Source organism: Trachemys scripta, chromosome 1, assembly GCF_013100865.1.
Source record: "Trachemys scripta elegans isolate TJP31775 chromosome 1, CAS_Tse_1.0, whole genome shotgun sequence".
NCBI lineage: Eukaryota > Metazoa > Chordata > Testudines > Emydidae > Trachemys > Trachemys scripta.
The window spans coordinates 5,448,549-5,472,754 of NC_048298.1; the positions used below are offsets into that span (position 1 = coordinate 5,448,549).

Here is a 24,206-nt window from a genome sequence, read left to right on the forward strand (position 1 = left end):
TACATTCAGCTAAAGTTACCTATTGCTTCACACAAGTGGTTATTATATTTTATCAGCCATGAACATATTTCATAAGTGCTGCTGGGACTTTTTATTCTTTCCCTCCTTGCCCCCCCGCCCTCTGGTCATGACCCTTGACTGAGTTTGGCAGGAGGCTGTGTCACTTAGCCTAGTTCCGGTTTGTGGCCTGCAGGGCGGGCCTATATGACGAGTCTTTGCCGATGTTCTGATCGGTGCAAGGGAGGCCAGTCAGGCCTATTCCCCCACAAGACATATAGACAATGACATTATTTTACCCATGATTCATCCAAATGTTAATATTCCCTTTTGATCTCTGAATCAATAGTTACAGTGACAGACAGGAACTGTCTTTTTAGGGATAGCATCTAAGATACACAATATAGATTTGCATTTCAAAGGTCTAGCCTATTTAGCATGAATGGCCCTAATTATCATTCACATACCTTTCTAACATGACTTTAAAGGTGGGCTTTGGGTCATTCAGCCTGCAAGCTGTTTAACCCTTTCTAGCCATGTGTCATACAAGGTGCCTTCTTTCCTGGGGAAGGAGGTGAACTCACACAGATGCACCTCTGAACCCTGGGTCCTCTCTGACCAAGGACAACCATTGTGAGTAGATGTGGTGAGAGAGCAGAGAGAGGCAGAAGGCATTGCCCCACACACTCTGGGATGGGTGTCCTTCTCACAGTTTTATGATTATGAATCCTGCTTGTGGCATTTTCCCTAATTAACATTGGGTCACTTCCCTCCTTTCATTAAAAATTTCTTTTCTACACTCAGACTCTGTGCTTACGAGTGGGGAAATATTGCTGCTCAGAGGTGCCAAGGGGCATAGATGCTGACTCCGTGGGTGCTCCGGGGCTGGAGGACCACCAGGGAAAAAGTAGTGGATGCTTAGCACCCACCGGCAGCTCCCTGCCCCACCCCAGCTCACCTCCACCTCCGCTCTCCCTCCACCTGCTCCCCTGGGTGCACCGCGTGACTGCTTTTTCCCCCTGGCTCCCAGCGCTTGCACTGTGAAACAGCTGATTTGCACGGCAAGCGCTGGGAGGGGGAACGTGGCACGCTTGGGGAAAAGGCCGGGCCGGGGCGGGTATTTGGGGAAGGGGTCCAATAGGGGCAGGGAGGGGGCGCAGTTGGGGCTGGGACTTTGGGGAAGGGATTGGAATGGTGGTGGGGCAGGGGTGGGGAAAGGGTGGCGTCGGGGCGGGGGGCATGAGCACCCACCAGCGCCAGGGAAAGTTGGCGCCTATGCCAAGGGGTAGTGTGTGTGTAATTTCCTCAGGTAACTAGGTGGGGGGAGGGATAGTTCAGTGGTTTGAGCATTGGCCTGTTAAACCCAGGGTTGTGAGCTCAATCCTTGAGGGAGGGATTTGGGGCAAAAATCAGTACTTGGTCCTGCTAGTGAAGGCAGGGGGCTGGACTCAATGACCTTTCAAGGTCCCTTCCAGTTCTAGGAGATAGGATATCTCCATGAATTTATTATTATTTTATAAGTTGGTTCTGTGTTGTATTGTTGAAAAGAAACCCCTAGATATTGAACCCAGCTCTAGTTGCTGCAGGTGTCACTTGGCAGAAGGGTTCCACATGCTTTAACTTTTCATTTTGTTATGAGCTGGGTGAAACCTTGGTAGGGGCTGAGTTAACCTTGTTCAAATTAATGCACACGTGAAGGACTTCTCCCACTGCAAATGCTTGTAATAAACAGTTAATGGGGCACACCTAACCCAAAGAATCAGCAAGTGTCTGGCTCAAGTCAGCTGAGTCGGGACCCCAGAGGCTCAGGGTGCAAGGCTAAAAATCTTCATAGACATTTGGGCTTGGGTTAGAGCCCGAGCTCTGGGACTCTCCCCCTTCACAGGGTCTTGACTCCCAGCGCTTGGGCTCCAGCTCTAGCCTGAACATCTACACCAGGGGTCGGCAACCTTTCAGAAGTGGTGTGCCGAGTCTTCATCTATTCACTCTCGTTTAAGATTTCGTGTGCCAGTCATACATTTTAACGTTTTTCGAAGGTCTCTTTCTACAAGTCTATAATATAGAACTTAACTATTGTTGTATGTAAAGTAAATAAGGTTTTTAAAAAATGTTTAAGAAGCTTCATTTAAAATTAAATTAAAATGCAGAGCCCCCCGGACCGGTGGCCAGGACCCGGGCAGTGTGAGTGCCACTGAAAATCAGCTCGTGTGCTGTCTTCAGCGCGCGTGCCATAGGCTGCCTACTCCTGATCTACACACAGTGATTTTTCAGCCCAGAAGCCTGAGTGCCCTGTGCCTGATCTGGGCCACCCACATGGTTGTTTTTTTTTTATCCCTCATACAGTCTTCCCAGTCGGTGGAGGGTTCAACTGGGTAATTTGATTGGTGGGTGGGCTGGGGCGGTGAGAGAACAAGACGCAGAAAATAATAGCGTGACCCTAGAAAAAGCTAGCAAGAGAGCTAGTTGCCAGTGCCCTCCCTCTGCGCACCAGATGCTTGGTTCCACGTGTCACCTTCCCCTCTAGGCGCTGGAAGGGAGGTAACTTGGATTCACCCAGGTGCCGGAGGGCTGGAACCAGGTGCCACTGGCCCTTGGGCTGCTGCGAGTCAAACTGTCCCCTCCCCCCACGCTGGCAAATGACCCTGTCCAGGTTGCTGCGACTTTAATGCGAAACCGAAAGCGAAAGGCACCGAGTCCACTGGAATTAAATTTCCCCAAACTCTTCTGCGGACTTTTCCAGGCGCCTGGGGCGGATCCGCCGAGCCGGGACTTTGCGCCCTCACTCACATGCCCCCCTTTCCGGTGCCTTTCGGGGCTGAAACGTCCCCAGCCTGATACCCTAATGAAGCTGCCTACGTCCCGGCCCCAGCCGCCGCCGCCGGGGATCTGACCCTGCGCCCCCGTCCTGGAGAGGCTGGCGCCCTTCCCTAGCTCTTCCCATGCCATGGCCCGGCTGCTGCTCTTGTTCTGCGGCAGCGTCGGGCTCCTGTCCGCCTGCACCAGCGCGGCCGCGCTGCAAGGTAAGCGAGAGAGCGCAACCTGCCAGCCGCTCCGCCTCCTCTTCCTCCGGAGCGCAGGAGCGCGGGGGGGAGGGGGGGCTGCTGGCGGGGGACGAGGCCGCCCCACCAGCGTGCGGTCCCGAGCGGAGACTATCACCGCCAGCCCAGCGTGGCTGGAGATGGGGGGGGGCTCAGGTGTGCGGCGCGCCCTGGAGAGGGAGCGCACGGAGAAGGAGCCACCTCCGTGCGCTCGGGCCATGTGCGCGCTTGGGGAAGGAGGAGTCGGCGAGCCCGGGGGCACCTGTAGCCAAGCCGTGCGCTCCGGAACGAGCCAGTGCGCGCCTCCGAAAGAGGAGAATTCCGTGCGCTCCTCTTAGGCTCCAGCTCACAGCCGGGGGACGAGCGGGGCGGCCCAGGCCCTTCCTGCAGATCTGGCGTGACTGTTGTTGCCCCACGTGCGGTCCTCTGGGCAGCTGCACCGGGAGGGGAACCAAAGGACCAGCTCATCGCTGCACAAAAGGAACAGGGCACCGGGACCGTTCCCCTCCTGGTAGCCCCTTACCTGGGCCGTCCTTGCATTGGGTCACCCCAAAAGTGTGTGTGTGAGGGAGGGGAGGAGACAGAGCCGTCAGCCTTCCCTCCCTTCCCCCCAGCCAGCCTAACAGGGCGTCATCTGCAAGGGGAGCCCACCCTACACCCGTCCAAAGGGTGCCACAGTGGGAACATTCCTCCTGTGCACCAGGGAGCTTTGGGAACCATTGTCCCCTGCTGAGGCACTGTCCTCTAAAATGCCTTCTGGGATAGGGCTGTCCATTCAGGAAGCACTTGCCTGGGTGCTAGCCTCCTTAGTGGGGTGGAAAAGGAGTCCACCGGGGTGGCAGCAGAAGCCCTTAGTAGGAATTCTGGGGGAGCCCTTTCCCACCCCTTTAAGGAAGCTAGCACCCAGGAAAGTGCTTCCCAAAGGACTGAAAATCCAAAGGTTTATCTTGCAATTTTTCTATGCCATGCATTCAGATATGGGTGCTGGTGTGGGAGCCTTCTAGGTACCTGATGTTGAACCAGTGACCAGTGTATTGTAACATATATTTGTGCTGTAGGTGACATACTGATATGGTACTGACCTCATGCATGCCCTATATGCAACTTGCAGGCTTGGGGCTATGGTCTGTTCAGACTTCAGGGAGCACTATGTCCAGCTAAAAGAACGGGAGTACTTGTGGCACCTTAGAGACTAACAAATTTATTTGAGCAAAAGCTTTTGTGGGCTACAGCCCACTTCACCGGATGCATAGAATGGAACATATAGAAAGGAGATATATATACACATACAGAAAACATGAAAAGGTGGGAGTTGTCCTACCAACTCTAAGAGGCTAATTAATTAAGAGAAAAAAAACTTTTGTAGTGATAATCAAGATAGCTCATTAGAGACAGTTTGACAAGAGGTGTGAGAATACTTAACATGGGGAAATAGATTCAATGTGTGTAATGGCTCAGCCATTCCCAGTCTCTATTCAAGCCTAACTTGATGGTGTCTAATTTGCATATTAATTCAAGTTCAGCAGTTTCTCATTGGAGTCTGTTTTTTAAGCTTTTCTGTTGCAAAATTAATCACAGAATATCAGGGTGGGAAGGGACCTCAGGAGGTCCTCTAGTCCAATCCCCTGCTCAAAGCAGGACCAATCCCCAGACAGATTTTTGCCCCAGATCCCTAAATGGCCCCCTCGAGGATTGCCACCTTTAAGTCTGTTACTGAGTGGCCAGAGAGGTTGAAGTGTTCTCCCACTGGTTTTTGAATGTTATGATTCCTGATGTCAGATTTGTGTCCATTAATTCTTTTGTGTAGAGACTGTCCAGTCTGGCCAATGTACATGGCAGAGGGGCATTGCTGGCACATGATGGCATATATCATATATATATATGTCCAGTAGGTATTTGCTGCTTTGAATCGGCTTCTTGTTTCTTTTTCTGTTGTTGACTTTGTTACGGTAAAAATGCACAGTACGTCTGATAACGCTTGCCAAGAGCAACGCTCCAGAGCAGCTGGTGCTCCGGGACACAGCGGAACTGATGTGGCAGGTGGAGCACTGTTCCACATCAGATTTAGCACGCGTGTTTGTGCACGTCCACATCTCAATCTGCTGACTTCTACTTGTACCCCTCGATCTTACCTCAGCTTTTCTATGTTACTACCTGTCGGGACATTTTATTTATTGGTGATTTTTTTTAAAATTTAATTTTCATAAAGAAACCAACAAAAAAATCATAAAAGTAAATGATGTTTAGCTTGAATATGTTACCAAAGATAGCACATTTCGCAGGATATCTAATACAAGTATGCAGTTATGCAACTTTACAACATCTTAACTGCATTCCCTTCTCTTTCACACGTTGTGACACTCTACCAGCTTCTGTTGATGCTATCAGCTGTTTTAACCTTTGTACTGTACCTAACAAAGATCTTTCACTTGGAAGCTGATTCCCCTGGTTAAATGTGCAGCCAGCTTTTTGGTGGACTGTAAATAAGGGGCATTTACCGTAATTACCACTCACTGTATGAAACCTGGCTTGAAATCAGAGCCACCGGGCACTGGGCGCATGGCATATTTTCTAGGATTTGATGGGAGAAGAGAATCCTCTTTTTGGAATACATTTAGGAGCCCCCTGTAATCACTTTCCCATCCAAAAGGAGATGAGTTGGATGACACTTTGAATAAGGGGAGTCAGACTGCGGTTGGCCCCGTGTGAGTGCGCAAAGGGGAGAGGGATGTCCTTGTGCCCCTACACAGAGCCAACCATAGTATGAGTGGGCAGCATTGGACTGGGTGAAGTTAGAGCAGCTAGTCTCCTCCAGGCGGAGGGAGAGGGAAAGTGTGGACCATCCTGCTGTTTTCTCTTCCCCACCCAGTCAGGTGCAGAGCTGAGCTCACACTGCGTTGGGCAAAAGGGTGGCAGAATTGTTGCTGCCGTGTGACCTCTGCTCATTTCCTTTAGCCTTGTTAGTCTCATTGTATGATGCGCTACCAGAAGGATAGTCAGCTCCTCGGGTGATGAGGACAGTTCTAAAATGCTTTGAGATCTACTGATGAAAAGCACTACATAAGAGCAAGATGGTGGTATTATTGCTTTCCTTTCAGTCCAGGGTGAATCAATATGTGTAAAGCACACTGAGGTGTTATACAGCATTGTGGGTGTAAGTTTGTCAACGTGAGGTCTAGGAGAGCTAGAGAAAGCTTTCCAGAGTCCTTAACTACTTTGGTGATAAATTCTCCTAACTCAGATGTTCAAATGGTATGTTCTAGTGTCAATTAATAAATAATATTACTTAGCACTTTTCGTGTATAAGTTCCAATGTGCTTGATCAAGGAAGGCCAGTATCATTAGCACCATTTTACATGTGGGGAAACTGAGGCACAGAGAAGGTAACATGACTTGCCCATGGTTTGTAAAGGACTAGGGCATAGACACTCTGGCCTAGCAATCACAGCTGGGCTGATGGCCACAAGTCAAGGTTGGCTACGAGGCAGTAGTCAGCAAGCTGGGATCAACAGGCAAGAGTCAGAATCAGAGAGAGTTACCAGACTGGAATCTGAGACTAGAGATCAGAAAGCAAGGCAGCACCGTCTGGCATCACAGCTAGCCAGAAGTCTGCATGTTACCCATACAACTTCCTACCCCACCCTCCAGGGTTAAATAGTGAGCATGGGCCAATCAGAAAGCCACAGGGTGCTATTGCTCTGGCCTGTTTGAGTGATATGGCCAGTGCTCCGGGGGGGTTTTCTATGTGATCTGGTGGCAACGTAGGTACCTCAGTTATCCTGGGCTCGTAGACTTGGGTTCTAGTCCCATGAATTCTCACATGGTTGCTGAAAACTGACCCCCAACCAAGTGCTGCATCTATTATAGAAGGGAAGTAGTGTTGTTCACTGGGTCATTCATGTGCAGCATACAGAGAAATCCATTGTGCTACACTAAATGCAGACATCTTGATCAGCTACTGTCTCCTTTCTGTCCGAATCTGATATTCAACTTATGATGCCCTTGAAAGATCACTGTGAGAAAGGAATAAAACAAAAGTGTATTAGTACCATAAGAATCTCAGGGTTTGTGAGGAAAACATCTGCAATTGTGATGTATAAATATTTTCAAGTTGATTGAAATGCCATATCACTGAGAAAGAGTTAATGCACCAGTGGGTTGATGGGAAATCTCAGGTGACTGCCAATGAGGCATCTGTGTTCTTAGCTCATTGTTATTTAAGCCTTGAGATATAGCGGGCTTTGTCAACAGTAATGCACAAGAGAGGTTGCGATTATGACGTCATAGACATGGTTCTTTCACACTGTGTTGGGAATGTGCTTCAAGGCCTGTACGTCCCGTTGGTCAACAATATGCATCTTTGACAATGAATTCCAATGTAAATAAATATGAATATATAGGTTGCAGTATTTGTGATTCTGGCGTTTCCAGTAGAGACTATGCATCCGAAGAAGTGGGCTGTAGTCCACGAAAGCTTATGCTCTAATAAATTTGTTAGTCTCTAAGGTGCCACAAGTACTCCTGTTCTTTTTGCGGATACAGACTAACACGGCTGCTACTCTGAAACCAGTAGAGACTGGAAGCTTCACCAAGATCAGGACCCTATTCTGCCACAGGTTGCATATATGAATCACTGTTCTGAAGTGATTACAATCGAAAGTAGACAAGACAGAATTATTCTCTCTTCTTTACAGACTGTGAATTAAGGCCCTTCTTCAGGAAAGCAATTAAGCATGGGCTTAACTTTAAGCCCAAGCTTAAATCCCATTAAAGTGAAGCATATTCTTAAGTGTTCTCCTGATCAGGTCAGGGAGATTAAGTAACAAAAGTAACGATGGTAGAGGTAGAAACTGAACTGAGGCCTGGTCTTCACTAAAAAGTTAGGTCATGAAAAATCCACACTCAAGAGCAACATAGTTAAACCGACCTAATCCCGAAAGTAGACAGTGCTAGGGCAATGGAAGAATTCTTCTGTTAACCTAGCTACCGCCTCTCAGAGAGGTGGATTACCTATGCTGATGGGAGACCCCTTCTGGTCAGGTCAAGTAGTGTCGCTGAAGCATTTTGAGTGTAGACAAGCCCGTAGGCACCGAGGCAGTGGTGATGTAAGCAGTTCCCTTACATCAATAATTCCACTGTCTTAGACACCCCATTTCACCCCCTTTATACAAGATTTGGGTGCCACTACAGGACCTTGGTTGCAACAATGATCTATACGGTCCCAGTTCATGTCAATAACGTCACACCCCTGCCCTGGGTTGATCGGATTGTTTGGCAGTTAAAACACAGACAGAGATGCAGGGCTAACCTGCCAAAAATCGTTCCGCCGCAGCATGCGCCCGGGAGAACATTAACTGCATAGCATGCCAGGTTGTGTCTAACAGAAAAGCAGTAGGTACACCAGCTTCATGCCTGTTCTTGTCAGATAGTGGAAAGCATTCCAGGGAATTCAAAGTTCACAAGCTTTGAGCCACGGCAGGGTGAGTGTTTCACTCAGCTGATCAAATATTAAACAGATCACTCAGAGCCCTAGTGCTCACTTGGGCTGTATTTTGTTTTTGGGGGTTTTTTGGTCTTTGAAAATATAATTAGGGCTTAATTAGTATAATTTATTGAGCACCATCAGAGTGCTCAGCATTTCATAAATATCTAAAGACAGTCTCTGCCCTAAGGTGTTTAGAATCTACTGCAGGCATAAGACTAAACACTTTAGACACGTAGGTTTCCTGCCACACTGTGGGAGCGAGTGGTTGGAGAGAGCAGTATTGGCATGTTAACAGAAAGGAAGATGACTTATTATACAGTAGCAGCTGCTGGAAACGCAAGGTAGGCAGAGAAGGGATGGATGGGAGCCAAAGCAGATGACTTCCCATCCTCAAACGGAGCTGCGTAATAAAGCATTTGAGCCGACTCCGGCTATTGTTTTGGATGTTCAGACTTGTTCAAAGTGGCCAACGTTTTACATTGCATACTGTCTGGGAACATTCAACCACAAGTGATGAGGCTCAGTGCAGGAACAACTGGATGAAAGTCAGTGGTGTGTGTGTGTGTGTTGTGTTATGCAGGATCAGACTAAATTATCATAATGGTCCCGTAATGGGGGGAACTCATTGCTGGTGCGCCCCCTTGAGCCAGGACACAGCGTTGCAGGCATTCCCCCCTGGTTATCAGTGTCTCTCTTGGGCTGCAGCCCTATTACTCCCGCTCTGGAGTTCTGTCTGTGACGTTGTGCAGTCTATATGGTTTTATAAAAACATGATAATAAGTGAATATAATGTAACTGGGATAGTTTTAGAAAAATATGGTAAAAAGTGAATATAACGTAACTGGGATATGCTTCATGCAAAAGGTCTCTTGTAAGGTATCATTACAAAGCTTATAGTCTACTGAGTGTGATCATCCAATTTGTATAAATGTACCACTCTTGTATTTAAAACTAGAAATATAAAATAAAACTCTGAGGGCCTATTGTAATTATGTAAAGTGTGGGCCATTAATGATGGTTTGGAATCTTGATGACTCCCATTGTCTGCAGATTTCAGAGTAGCAGCCGTGTTAGTCTGTATCCGCAAAAAGAACAAGAGTACTTGTGGCACCTTAGAGACTAACAAATTTATTAGAGCATAAGCTTTCGTGGGCTACTGCCCACTTCTTCGGATGCATATAGAGTGGAACATATATTGAGGAGATATATATACACACATACAGAGAGCATGAACAGGTGGGAGTTGTCTTACTAACTCTGAGAGGCCAATTAACAAATTAACAAAGCCCGATGCCAACTCTGTCCACATATCTATTCAAGTGACATCATCATAGGACCTAATCACATCAGCCACACCATCAGGGGCTCGTTCACCTGCACATCTACCAATGTGATATATGCCATCATGTGCCAGCAATGCCCCTCTGCCATGTACATTGGCCAAACCGGACAGTCTCTACGCAAAAGAATTAATGGACACAAATCTGACATCAGGAATCATAATACTCAAAAACCAGTGGGAGAACACTTTAACCTGTCTGGCCATTCAATGACAGACCTGCGGGTGGCTGTCTTACAACAGAAAAACTTCAAAAACAGACTCCAACAAGAGACTGCTTAGCTGGAATTGATATGCAAACTAGATACAATCAACTCAGGATTGAATAAGGACTGGGAATGGCTGAGCCATTACAAACATTGAATCTATCTCCCCTTGTAAGTATTCTCACACTTCTTATCAAACTGTCTGTACTGGGCTAGCTTGATTATCACTTCAAAAAAAATTTTTTCTCTTACTTAATTGGCCTCCAGAGTTGGTAAGACAACTCCACCTGTTCATGCTCTCTGTATGTGTGTGTATATATATCTCCTCAATATATGTTCCACTCTATATGCATCCGAAGAAGTGGGCAGTAGTCCATGAAAGCTTATGCTCTAATAAATTTGTTAGTCTCTAAGGTGCCACAAGTACTCCTGTTCTTATTGTCTGCAGAGTCTTCCTGTATATGTGTGTGTGCTGGCAAGTGAGTAATGAAGCCTTGCAGTGACATGTGATCATGTCACCTGAACTGGAATCCATCTTTAACCCGGTGCTTTTCCAGTGTGGGGGGGTGTATGTGGAAACCCAGATGGACAAAGGGTTCCCGCCTTATGCAAAAGATATATAAAGGGGTGGAAGAGAACAAAGGGGAGAGAGAAGCCATCATGAAGAATCCCCTAGCTATCACCTGAGCTGGAACAAGAGCTGTACCAGGGGAAAGAATTGTGCCCAGGCCTGGAAGGTGTCCAGTCTGAGAAAAAATTTACTGAAGCATCTCTGAGGGTGAGATTATCTGTATTCAGTTTGATTAGGCATAGATTTGCGCATTTTATTTTATTTTGCTTGGTGACTTACTTTGTTCTGTCTGTTACTACTTGGAACCACTTAAAACCTATTTTCTGTATTTAATAAAACCACTTTTTATTTAGTAATTTACTCAGAGTATGTATTAATACCTGGGGGAGCAAACAACTGTGCATGTCTCTCTATCAGTGTTATAGAGGGCGAACAATTTATGAGTTTGCCCTGCATAAGCTTTATACAGGGTAAAACGGATTTATTTGGGTTTAGACTCCATTGGGAGTTGGGCATCTGAGTGCTAAAGACAAGCACACTTCTGTGAGCTGTTTTCAGGTAAACTTGCAGCTTTGGGACAAGTGATTCAGACCCTGGGTCCGTGTTGGAGCAGACGGGAGTGTCTGGCTCAGCAAGACAGGGTGCTGGAGTCCTGAGCTGGCAGGGAAAACAGGAGCAGAGGTAGTCTTGGCACATCAGGTGGCAGCTCCCAAGGGGGGTTCTGTGATCCAACCCGTCACACTGTCTCCTTGTGCAGCTTCTTCATTAACCCACTACTAAGGAGAGCCCCTAACAGCCTCTCTTACAGCCCCCTGACTCCAGAGTCTTCCCCCTACATTGATTCAGGCCTGTCTTCATGGAGCCCCCTCCTCCTCCTCAACGGGGGCTGATATTGAATTGAGCCTGACCCCACCGCAGCTACCTCCACCCCAGGTTAACCCTTCATTTGCCAGCGTAGGGCATATGCCGCATCACAGCTCCCTTCTGGCCTTAAAGTCTATGAAGCGAGTGTCTAAAGCAGGGACTGGAAGTCAGGATTAGGGTTGCTAACCCTCCAGGATTGGCTTGGAGTCTCCAGGAGTTAAAGTTTAATCTTTAATTAAAGAGTATGTCATGTGATGAAATCTCCAGGAGTACATCCAACCAAAATTGGGAACCCTAGTCAGGATTCCTAGGTTCTTCTTCAAGTATTTGTCCATGTGGATTCCACTCATGGTGACCAAGCATCCTACGGGCAGGAGCTGATAATGTTTGCACCAGCACTGTCCGTTATGGGCTGTGTGCATGCCCCACCTGCCCTCCTCCTCCCCCTCCCAAGGGCATAAAGGGAGGAGCGATCCCAGATGCTCCTCAGTTCCTTCTTTCTACTACTGGCAGTGAGTTGGAACAACTTCAGTGTCCCCACAGTTACTCGAGGTAGGCTTGCGACATTGTGTTTAGTGTTGTGACTGTACTTATTTTATTGTTGCTGGTTAAAGTTTACTCATTTAGGCTGGTGGAAAAAAGTATCTATGGTTTTCGATAAGAGTTAGGTTAGAGTAGTACCGGTATCGTGGTTTATCAGCCTCCTGGTTGAACCTAGGTTGCCCCAACATGAGACCCGGCAATTCCCTTGATTGACGGACACATTCGGTGTCTCTTTTGTTTCAGGGAGAGCCCTATCCCCACAAAGTATGTGACTAATCGGTTATGCCCAAAATGCACACAAAAATCAAGGGCGACCCATCTGAGACTTTTCGGGATGGAAAAGTCTGTGAGGGAAGCGCGTGATTTGGGAGTGATCCGGAGAGAAGAGGTGCCTGCCCCTTCCTAAAAACCTCATGCTTCTAGTTCTCCATCTACAAGAGACATTGCTCTGGGCTCTTGGGGATTGAAGAGAGCTCATGCTTCAGCCAAGAGCTCAAAGACTGTATCTCAGAAGCCCTCGGAGCAGTGAGGCACCCCTGTTGTTTGTGGAAGAAAGAAGCATAGTTGCTTCTCAGCGCCAGTCCACACCTCTGGTACTGAGCAAGAAAAAGCCACAGATCACTGTAGACTCGACTAGTTCTGCACTGGGGAAGCCAGTACATGAGATGTCAGTGAACTCAGCACCAATCCTCACCGAACAAAAATGGTTCCCTTGGAACAACTATTGGCACCGAGGATCATGGGGCTGTTTGTTACACTCTCATCTGGGGTATCAATAATTTAAAAATCCTGTGGCACCAGCCAGAACACTGGCACTGACTTACCCAGTGCCAATTCATTTGGTACCACTTCCCACCGCGCACAGGTTTCTGGTACTGACAGTTTCAATAGGGGTGTCCTGCACTGCCCCAGCGGAACTCAGAGACTGCCTGAACTGGAATCTGCTCTCCCCTGTTTACAATCTCAAAATCCACCTTGGGTCCTGGTAATGCAGATCTCTCTTCATCCACCTGAGACTCAGAGAAAATCTGGGAGCCCACCTCAGAGTCTCCAAGATCTCAGCTCCTTCTATTTAGCTTAACAAAGAGGTGACTTGATTATAGGCTGTAAGTACCTACATGGGGAACAGATATTTAACAACGGGCTCTTCAATCTAGCAGAGAAAGATCTGACATGATCCAATGGCTGGAACTTGGAATAAGGTGTGATTTTTCAACAGTGAGAGTAATTAACCATTGCAACAATTTACCGAGTCTTGTGGTGGATTCTCCATGACTGACAATTTTTAAATGAAGGTTGGATATTTCTCTAAAAGATCTGCTCTAGGAATTATTTTGGGGAAGTTCTATGGCCTGTGTTATACAGGAAGTGCGACTAGATGATCACAGTGATCCCTTCTGGCCTTGGAATCTATGAACGAATGAATCCTCCGACTGAGGGATTTTCATCATCCTCTTCCTCGGCCGCTTGCAGCAGGAACCTTTTCTCCTGGTCGCTCCAGAGACAGGGACTATCATAAAAGAGATTCTCATCACAATCCACTTCCACAGAGGTCATGTACTTGAAATTTCCATTCTTCTTGGATGTCACCTCACTGGTCAAATTATAATGTATTCTTATGGCTTCTAGACTCAGCCATACAAGCATTCATGGGCACACTCAGTATCTTGGCCGCTTCTAGTCTCCTCCTTCAAGAGCCTCAGGGCAGGTCTTCACTATGGGGGGGGGGGTCAATTTAAGATACGCAAATTCAGCTACGCGAATAGCGTAGCTGAATTCGACGTATCGCAGCCGACTTACCCCGCTGTAGGGACGGCGGCAAAATCGACCTCTGCAGCTTCCCGTCGATGGCGCTTACTCCCACCTCCGCTGGTGGAGTAAGAGCGTCGATTCGGGGATTGATTGTCGCGTCCCGACGAGACGCGATAAATCGATCCCCGAGAGGTCGATTTCTACCCGCCGATTCAGGCGGGTAGTGTAGACCTAGCCTCAGAGAGGATGCCATTCCAGAGGAGCAGCAACTGCAGAATGAAGGAGAGGACATGGGTCGACAAGAGAACCCATCAATGCCTTTATATTTTGCACCCTCCTCTCTGGATGAAGAAGTGGTTTTATCTGTTCCTGATATCACTGAGGGCTGTAAGGCATTTCAAGACTTCCTCAAAAAGATGGCAGAAGCCTTGAAATTCCTCTTTAAAAAGCCTGTAAACTATTTGATATCTTACAACCAGTCTCTCAGGGTTGCATGCCCATAAATGAGGAAATTTTGGATCCGGCCAAGGATGTATGGGCTACTCCAGCCTCCATCCCTGCCCCGTCTCCAGTGCATAGGGCACCTGTACACCATGAGTGGGATCTCATGGACAGATCATCTCAAAGAACCAAAGTAACCATTTTTTCTAGTCCTTCCTCTCCCAGTAACTTACAAAATAATCTTGGGTAACTCACCAAGGGTCAGTTTTTCAAAAGTGTCTCGTAATTTTGGGTATCCACGTTTAGACATTGAGGTTTGGATTTTCAAAAGGACCTAATGAAGTTAGGCATCCAGCTCCCAGGGAAAGTCACCTAATTCCCTAGGGCTCCTTTGTGTATCTCAACCCTCAGACCTTATTTGCCCCATGTGGCACTTCACGTAATCATTCACACCCGTGCACAGCGGATATAAAACACGACCAATTCAGAATTCTCCCCTCACTGATACAAATGGGAGTGTTTTGAACCTATTTTGCACAGATACAAAAAAATTCACAAGATGCACAGCAGCGGAGAATTGAGTCCCTGTGGCCCGAGTTTCAGAAAGTTGCATCTGCAGTTCTCAGTGGTGTGATGTGTTTATCTCCTCTGAAAATCAGACACTGTGAGGTGTCTAAACTTGGACATTCAAAAACACAAAGACCCAAAATTAGAGGCCACTTCTCTCTGTCCCTCAATTTACATATCTGTAAAATAGAAGTAATAATATTATCCTATAGGACTGTTAAGGCTTAATTCATTAACCTTTATAAATTGGTTTGAGATCCTTGGGTGAAAGGCTCTGCCTAAGGGCAAAGTGGGCATTTACATGGTATGTATGATACACTGTGATTTTTTTTCATTATACTTGGAGAGGGAGAATGGGAATTTTTTCCTTTATGCTTTTCTGCAGTATTTGTTTTACTGCAGTTAAAACTATTTGGTTGTAGCTCCAAGATCAAGTAAGGTCTTGTCCTGCAGAAGAAATGTGTGACAAATACATCTTAAGACTAAGGTCTTAAACTTTTGAGAGAGATTTTTATGCAGTTAACAGTCCAGTCTTTTGCAAATGAATTATCTTGGGGATCCAAGGAAGTTTGTGCACCTAGATAACGATGAGAAAGACTGTAAAATGCAAGCTGAAATGATACATGATAATGAACTTGAGGTTCACAAGATACACTTCGTGAAGTTGAGGAATTGGGGATGCAAAAATATGCTTTGTTTTGGCTCCCAAGGACCCATGTGAAGTCCTCACGAACTGCACCAGTTTAGTTATGCATCCAAAAATTCCTTTGCCTATTTTTCATGTCTCCTCCCAATGTGCAATCATCCTGATACTTTCATCTGGAATCACTTTCATCCCCCGAGTCCCAGCACGGCACACTCCTCCCTTCCGGCAACCCACAGCAACTCATGCTGATCCTCCCTTCCTGAAGTCCTTCCCTCCCACACTGCAGGATCTTAGCAGCTCCTGGCATTGCTCCCCAATTGTTGCCAGATCCACTCACTGCTCTATCGCTTTAGTTCCCTCCTCTACAATTTCTCCTCAGAGGCCTTATCAACATTAGGAATATTGACAGGTGTTTTTCTTCACCCGTGCAGCTCTGCTAATTGTAGCAGTGTTAGATGACCGTGGTAAAAACATCTGTCTCCATCAGTACAGCTGCACGGGTGCAGAAAAACTCCTATGGGTTTTCCCAGTGTACATGCACCCAATGTCCCCTATTAGTTAATAAAGCTACAGGACTTCAGACTGGAGTGAAAGTAACTTAACGGACTTACTGGTATGCAGGGCAGCTGGGGTCCTGGGCATGGTGTGTGTGGGAGGGGGGCGGCTCTGGGCCCCCAGAAGGGACGGGGCCTCGAGCAGAAGGGGCAGGGCTGGGGCCAGAGCTGCCTGCTGTATGAACTCTTCAGTGCTGCCTGGCCTGCGCCGCCCGAGGCTCCGGCAGCGATTAAAAGGGCCCAGGGCTCCGGCCGGTGGCTCGGTAGCAGCAGCGGCGGCCACGAGCCCCGGGCCCTTTAAATCACTGCCAGAGCCCCAGGGCTCCCGGCTGCCGCTACCAGCCGGAGCCCCAGGCCCTTTAAATGGCTGCATAGCTCCGGGGTAGCGGCGGCGGCCGGAAGCCCTGGGGCTCCGGCAGCAATTTAAAGAGCCAGAGGGTAGGCCCGGGCCCTTTTAAATCGCTGGGCTCCAGGGCAGCTGCCCCTTCCTTCCCCACTCTTCCCCCCACCCCCATCAGCAGCCCTGCTGGTAAGGTCGGCTGTGTACCAGTGGACACTTTCTTATCGGTACGCCAGACCAGACCGGACCGGCTTACTTTCACCTCTGCTTCAGACACATGAGAAGACACTCTGCTCAGCCTCCATGCATCTCTGTTCCTATTTTCTGCGGTCGTGGGCGTCTCCTTATGGCACCCCTAAAAAAGCACTGCACATTAGATATGCATCCAGCAGTCCTGCAGAATCCACCATGGCCCTGGTGCATCTCACTGCTTTAGCATCAAACCTTGAAGGCTTTGGCTGGATTCAAATCAGGGGTTGGGAATGAGGTGTGAGGTTGTTTCCTTTTCCAGCTGAACCAGTTAACTCAGCCTAAGTCCTCTTTCTTTTTCCACGCCTCCTTCTCTCTTTGGGCCTAATCCCAGGCCCACTGGCATTTATGGGCATTGGATCAGGCCCTTAGTCTCTCAAGAAGGAAAGGAAAATTGTTAGAAAGTGGCCATCACTGCAGTGACGCAGCACACTGAGATTATGTGGAATCCTTTGGAACTGATAAGATATCAGTGGAACTGTTATGAAATAGTCCTTGGAACTATTTTTCAAGTTCATATCCTTACATATGTGCACCTTGGTTTGGTCGAGTATTACTTACACACCTTAAGGAATGCCTCCCTGGGCCCAGGGTTCTGAGCTGCCAGCCGTATGAAGTGTGAGTTTACATCTGGGGAGAAACCTAACTGCACGTCTTTCCCTTTGGGAGATCTCCTCCGCATTCATGACCCACCGAGATAGCGGACCTTCTCTGGGAGACCCAGATTTTCCAAAGTGGCCTCTAATTTTGGGTGCCTGGATTTTTGGGTGCCTCATTATAGACACCTGGGGCCAGAACCGACATGTAGGGAGAGGCATACAGGGTTACATGCCCCTCCCCCCATCAGATTTGCTGCTTGGCTTGTACTGAGCATGCTCATATAAAATGAGCATGCTCAGTGACGCTGTTGAAGCCAGCTGCCCTCACTGTGCTCCCTCTCCCCACACTATCGGTAGGCATTGGTCATCTCTACCTTGGGCTCCAATTTTCAGAGGTGCTGAGCACCCACAACTCTACTTGAAGTCATGGGGAGCTCTGAAAATGCTTTTCATATCCTACAAATAGTTGCCAGTTACAAAGGAAGAAAACAAGAGCACTGTAAAAACAGTGGGAGTCCCAGTCTCATTTTGGGAATTCACATATCAGTTACTCATAGACATAAACAACCAAATTCAGATGCTTTTGTATTTCCTGAAGTGAGCAGCTGCGTTGCCTTGATATCAGTGGTGCTAAAAGGCCAAACAATACACTGATGTTGAACAATGGGGGTTTAAGATAAAATAAGAACAGGTCAGATTTAGGCCTCTCCCGGGTCAGGAACGTTAATTTGTGCGAATTGCTGTGGCGCCTGGGGGATTCCCAGAAAACTGATGTGTCCATTCTGGGGGAGGGCAGCTTTGAATTTCAACATACCCTGTTTCCCCGAAAATAAGACATCCTCCGAAAATAAGGCCTACTTACAGTTTTGCCTCTCGTTGTAATATAAGGCATCCCCCCGGTAATAAGACCTCCCCGATAATAAGGCATCCACCGATAATAAGGCATTTTTCATTTCTGAAAAATAAGACATCCCCTGAAAATAAGACCTAGCGCATCTTTGGGAGCAAAAATTAATATAAGACACTGTCTTATTTTCGGGGAAACAGGGTAGGAGTTGAACCAGGAGAGGCTGTGGACGTTCTGAATATAGGTAGACTTCATGTCTCCAGAAGCCATCCTCCCTTTCCAGCCCATGGTGGAGTTTAGAATCAACCTGGCCCAATGACTTGCTTTTAGAAAAGGAATCCAGAAACCTGAGTTCTGCCATAGGCTTAAGTTACTTGATTTCTCTCTGCCTCATTTTCCCAGTTTGTAATACGGGAATAAAAATGTTTACCTACTTCATAACGTTGATATGTGATGCTTAATTTATCAATCTTTGTTACGGACTTTAAGATCATTGGGTGGAAGGCGCCATAGAAGAACAAAACATGGTTCTGCACAGTATATTGTCTTTTCTCCATGGAGAGCACTTTGCAAATTCACTTCCAAGCTGCACAGACTGGAATTGGGAGAGATGGACCTTGGAGAGGAGGTAGAGGAAGATCTAGCAATAACCGAGACAGGAAGAAATAATCAGCGGGCCAAGGATTTCAGCAGGAAGAAGTAATACCAAAGACAGCATTCCAAATTTCCCACTGCTACTCAGAGCAGTCAGTCCCTAATGAAAAACACGGACGGAATCTGTAAGGATGAGTCATCATGGGACACTGGCTTCAGCCCATTCCAAGAAAGCAGGTGACCAGTTCCCAGAAAAACATCACCAGAATTAGCAGTTCCAACAGTGATACCAAGGACTGAATGGTCATTGGGTCTTTCTCAACCCCAGCAGATCCCTCCCTAAGGCACAACTGCCACTACCTATGCTGTCCCTCTCCTGTGGATAAACAGAATAAGTGAATGACGTGAAGTGAATAATAACGAATAGATTTAAACATGAATAAACAACACCAGTTATTTAAATGAATTATCCCAGGGCGGGAACAATCCACTTGCTATGCACCAGAAGTAGGATCCGTCTGACACCACTGGTGTCAGGACTTCCCATACAGTTGTTCTAGCTCCTGAGGGAGTCTACTGGAGCCAGTTAGCACATCTGTAGCCTTTGCTGCCTGAAAATATTTTTCCAAGATCTGGATTTACATAAGAAGGTAAAAACGGCCATACTGGATCAGACCAATGGTCCATTCTAGTCCAGTATCCTGTCTTCCGACAGTGACCAATGCCAAGTGCCCCAGAGGGATTGAACAGAACGGGTAATCATCAAGTGATCCATTCCCTGTCCCACATTCTCAGCTTCTGGCAAACAGAGGCTAGGGACACCATCCCTGCCCAACCTGGCTAATAGCCATAGATAAATTAATGGAGGATAGATTCATCTAGTTCTTTTTTGAATGCTGTTATAGTCTTGGCCTTCACAACATCCTCTGGCAAGGAGTTCCACAGGTTGACTGTGCATTGTGTGAAGAAATACTTCCTTTTGGTTGCTTTAAACCTGCTGCCTATTAATTTCATTTGGTGACCCCTCATTTTTGTGTTATGAGAAGGTGTAAATAACACTTCCTTATTTACTTTCTGCACACCAATCATGATTTTATTTGTTTTCTGTGTCTTGTACTGCATCACATGCGCTGCTTTCAGCATAGTCTGTGAAATGGCGTCTCCTTCTATGCCTCCTTGCTTTAAGGTGTGTGAGTAGCACTAGAAATACAAGGCTTGCATAATCAACTCTAGCTACAGACATTTGTTTCAAATGGACATTTTAGGATATTAATTCTTTTATTGTCTCAAGATTTTCCACACATCGCTGATGTTCAAGTTATCCATGCTGTCACCTGTTCTGGGAACAGCACTGCTAATGTCACTAGCAAGTCCTACTTCCAAAACATGACCAGTTTCACCTTTGAGGTCACAATGTGACTTCAATAGGAGAGCAGTCACTGAAAGCTCTTGTCATTTGCAGGCTGTTCAGTAACATACATGGAATGGGTTTGATGGACTCTAGTGGACAGGGCCTCATATAATGAAAACCATCACCACAGTTGTCAGTAATTTGCATCTTTGTTGGCAATCTCAGCTGACAGACCGAGGATGAGTGGGTCATGGTGAGCCTTCCAACTCCCACTGATGGGTTAGAGCATAAGCTTTCGTGGACTACAGCCCACTTCTTCGAGGAAGTCCATGTTGGATGCATCCGAAGAAGTGGGCTGTAGTCCACGAAAGCTTATGCTCTAATAAATTTGTTAGTCTCTAAGGTGCCACAAGTACTCCTGTTCTTCTTTTTGCGGATACAGACTAACACGGCTGCTACTCTGAAAACTGATGGGTTGTGTCACTGCAGAGATTGGCTGTCCATGTTGGATGTTTGGCACAGTTTTCCTGTAATTTAACATGACAAATTCCACTCTGGCTTTATTTCTTCTCATTGTTTAGCTCAACCAAGAATTGATGCAGGCCAATGCATTTCACTTATTTCATTTGTCATGAATTCTGTGTGGCAATTTTTCCGGTAACTTAGGGGTGGTAGAACATGTGTTGGAAGATGGGTCAGGAGCAGTTTGGAAGTGGTGGTGTCTGGACTCAGCATTTGGTAATGAGTCATCTCTCTTCTGCCTGCATGCAATCATCTTGCCGTTTATTTTCTGTTCCCCCTAATATCAGCAACTGGAATTTATTTGGAAAACGTAATAAAAACAGTGTGGAATGCCCAATTTGACTCAGGCTGCATAAACTTAATTTATTTCTGACTTATTCTGGAAACTACTGTGAGCACCACCCCATCAGTTACAATTCTTCCCTGCCTTCATTTCAAGTTCTGCAGGGGCAGGGGACGGTTGTGTATAAAGCGTTTTCTCTTATTTGGATTTCAGCTTCTTTGGATTTGATGGGCTCAGATAGACTCTGGTGGAGAGTTGGGGTAAGGTCTAGGTAGTCGCTTTCATAGTATGTAATGAAGAGATTGAAGAACAGCATGGTACGTGAGCCACTAGACATTTTGTAAGCTTTCAGCAATCCCATGTCTTGGCAAGGGAATCAATAGTACTGACTTGGACTGGGAAATATTTGGTCAGGTATTTCATGAAGCCCACTCCTAAAAGGAATATAATCAGGAGCAGTAGACAGGGCTGGTATTATTAAAGTTGCCCAACATTTCCCATTATAAGTTACCTATAACCTTGCCAGCTTTTAACCAGTTGAACTGAATGGAAAATTTCAGCCAAAGTGGCTCAACCATTTCCAAGCACAAGGCTAGAGAGAAAAGTATCCATGGTTAAAAAAAAAAAAAACTTGGATGACCTTTCCTTTGAAAAGTTCTAGTGCCCCCATGCTTTGGAGCAAGGGCTTGAAACGTGGTGGGATGTGGCCTTTGCATCAGGGATGTGCTTTTTGCCATCACCATGAAAATTTGCCCAAATTTATGAGCTGTGAGGGGTGGGGGTGGGAGGGGGAATTAAAGATCAAGATTTCAACTGGTAAGATCTCCAATGAGTCCTGACAGCTCCTAGTGGGGTCTAGACTACACATATGCCATATCCATAGATGGACTGAGCATACTGCATTCCTCTCACAGCTCCCACCCTGACCAGACTCTGTGTGTGCCTTCAGAGTGACCAAGCATGGTCCAGCCCAAGGCTACAGGATCAAAGCCAGTTTTTCCCCATAAAGGCTGCCTCCAGTTGCTCCAGCCCAGGGACCAGAACTGAGATTAAAAATAAAAATACAAAAATTAATGGAGATATCCTTTCTCCTAGAACTGGAAGGGACCTTGAAAGGTTATCAAGTCCAGCCCCCTACCTTCACTAGGCAGGACCAAGTACTGCTTTTGCTCCAGATCCCTAAGTGGCCCCCTCAAGGATTGAACTCACAATGCTGAGTTTAGCAGGCAAATGCTCAAACCACAGAGCTATTCCTCCCCCATAAAAAAAAATTGTTGGAAGGGACCTCAGGAGGTCATCTAGTCCAACCCCCTGCTCAAAACAGGACCAATCCCCAGACAGAGTTTTGCTCTAGATCCCTAAATGGCCTCCGCAAGGATTGAATGCATAACCCTGGGTTTAGCAGGCCACTGCTTTCACCACTGAGATCAGGGAGCTTGTCTCCTGTGCTCTCAGTAACCCTGCTGTTGTCACAAAGGGAATGTGGAGGAGGAAGCCATCTGATTTAAGTGCAGAGGGGACAAGTGCCAGACTGGTGGGAGGGAAAGCAGCAATTAAATTAAAATACACAAAAATAGCATTTTAAAACTTAAAATAAAACTACCTTAAATGTTCTGGTTAATGGGGGGGGGGGTAGAGTAAGTTTATCAAAATGTGTTTAGCATTTAAAACTGATTTATTCAACAAAAAGTATTATCTGTAGGAAATGATTTTACCTCATTGCTTCTAGTCACCATGTACTTCAAGATTTTAGAACTAATAGACCTCATCCTGTCCCCATCTTGTTTTTATTCATAGATTGAAAGAGGGAAACGAACTTTCCTGATTTTTCAACTTGGAATGAATTAGTGACGTGCTAGACCAGCTTTGATGGCAGGGAAGTGCTACAAATCTGATTTAAATTAAAACAATTTAATTTTTAAAAAAAATTAAGCCAAGCACTTATAAAAAAAATTGATTTTAACACTTCAGCCTTTGACAGTGCAGTACAGTCTTCTGCAAGTATAGAAAGAATATTTTCTGGGTTTGGCCCAGAGCAGCTTGGTATTGTAACATTTCAATAACATCCCTAATACTGTTTTATGACAGTAGGATAATCTTGCTTTTGGATTCTGACTTTAAAGTTTTAGTTTTTTTAAATCAGAGTCTCATTAAAATCATCTCTCAAAAAACTTCTGCCTCCCTTTTTCTATCAACAGTATAGCCATGTACAAATAGAAGCCTTATTCCCCGTTGTATTCATCCTGTTTCACACAGTGTTTTACAATCCAGTATGAAGTCACAACATACACTATTGCTACAGCATAATTTGATTCAGAGTTTGTGAAGTCTGTGGCAAAGTCAGGAACAGAACCTAGGAATCCCAATTCCAAAACGTATGATCTAGTGGCTATCCCTTGTAGTGCAGGGCTGCCCTTTACGTATAATAAGAGGAAGTGAAATTAATGCTGGTGGAAGATGCCAGATTGATAGTCCTGCCGAGCAAAGTCCAGGATAATAGGTACCGCATACGCAGGAGCAGTGCAAGTTTTCTACACACTACCCTTATCACCGTTCTCCAGTGAACTCAGTCAGAAATGAGGTTAATTCAGACGTGATGGCACACTCAGTCCTTGCCCTCCCTGCAAAGTGGATAAAAAAAGGACCAAAGCAATAAGATTGTTATATTTGAGTACTTTAAAAAACTATTTAATTTTAAATGTGAAATTATGACAACCTATATTAAGGTCTAAACATTTATGATAATCTATTAAAGCCATTTAAATTAAAAATATTTAAGATAAGATTTTTGCAGCTGACGTTTTAAAGAAAGTCAAGCTAGTGAACTGGTGGAAGTCATTAGCCAAGCACCTGAAACCAGAGTTTGTTGGAGTCCTAGATCAGCAATTATTTGTGTTACTGTAGCGCATAGGAGCCCCAGTCATGGACCAGGATCCCATTGTGCTAGGCGCTGCACAAACACAGAACAAAAACCACCGTCCCTGCCCCAAGGAACTTACAATCTAATTATAAGCCTCTTCTGCAAATACAGAAAAACATTTTCTTCATTTCAGTATAAACTAGTTCGGTTCAATGACTAGTTCGTTCAAGGTTGAGGAACTGATTGGGAGATGGAAAAGCAGGGAGCTTGTTTTCCTCTTTCAATCTGTGAATATGAACTAGACGTGAGATGAGATCTACTAATTCTAAGATTTTGAAGGACGTGGTGACTGAACAAAATCAGTTCAATTCACTAACTGCAGATAAAACTTCCTTTATTTAATAAATCAGTTTTTCATGTAAAGGCGTTTTCATAAGAAAAAAGTTTATGTATGCAGCACATTTAAGGTAGTTTTATTTAAGCAATAAACAACTTTAAAGTGCTGGTTTTATGCATTTTTAATGGAATTCCAATTTCTAGCCAAATGCAGCTTGTCCA

At 46.0% G+C, this 24,206-nt stretch overlaps 1 protein-coding gene across 2 annotated transcripts in view; it reads left to right on the top strand.

Annotated features, from left to right (window-relative positions):
• Nucleotides 1-2,592: 2,592 nt before the first annotated feature.
• The window catches only part of IL15RA (interleukin 15 receptor subunit alpha), an 87,671-nt gene continuing 66,057 nt past the window's right edge, over nt 2,593-24,206 (top strand). For both annotated transcript variants that reach the window (XM_034764025.1, XM_034764033.1), the window contains exon 1: nt 2,593-3,017. In XM_034764025.1, the coding sequence (XP_034619916.1) occupies nt 2,942-3,017 (76 nt within the window). In that variant the 5' untranslated portion in view covers nt 2,593-2,941. The remainder of the gene's footprint in view (nt 3,018-24,206) is intronic.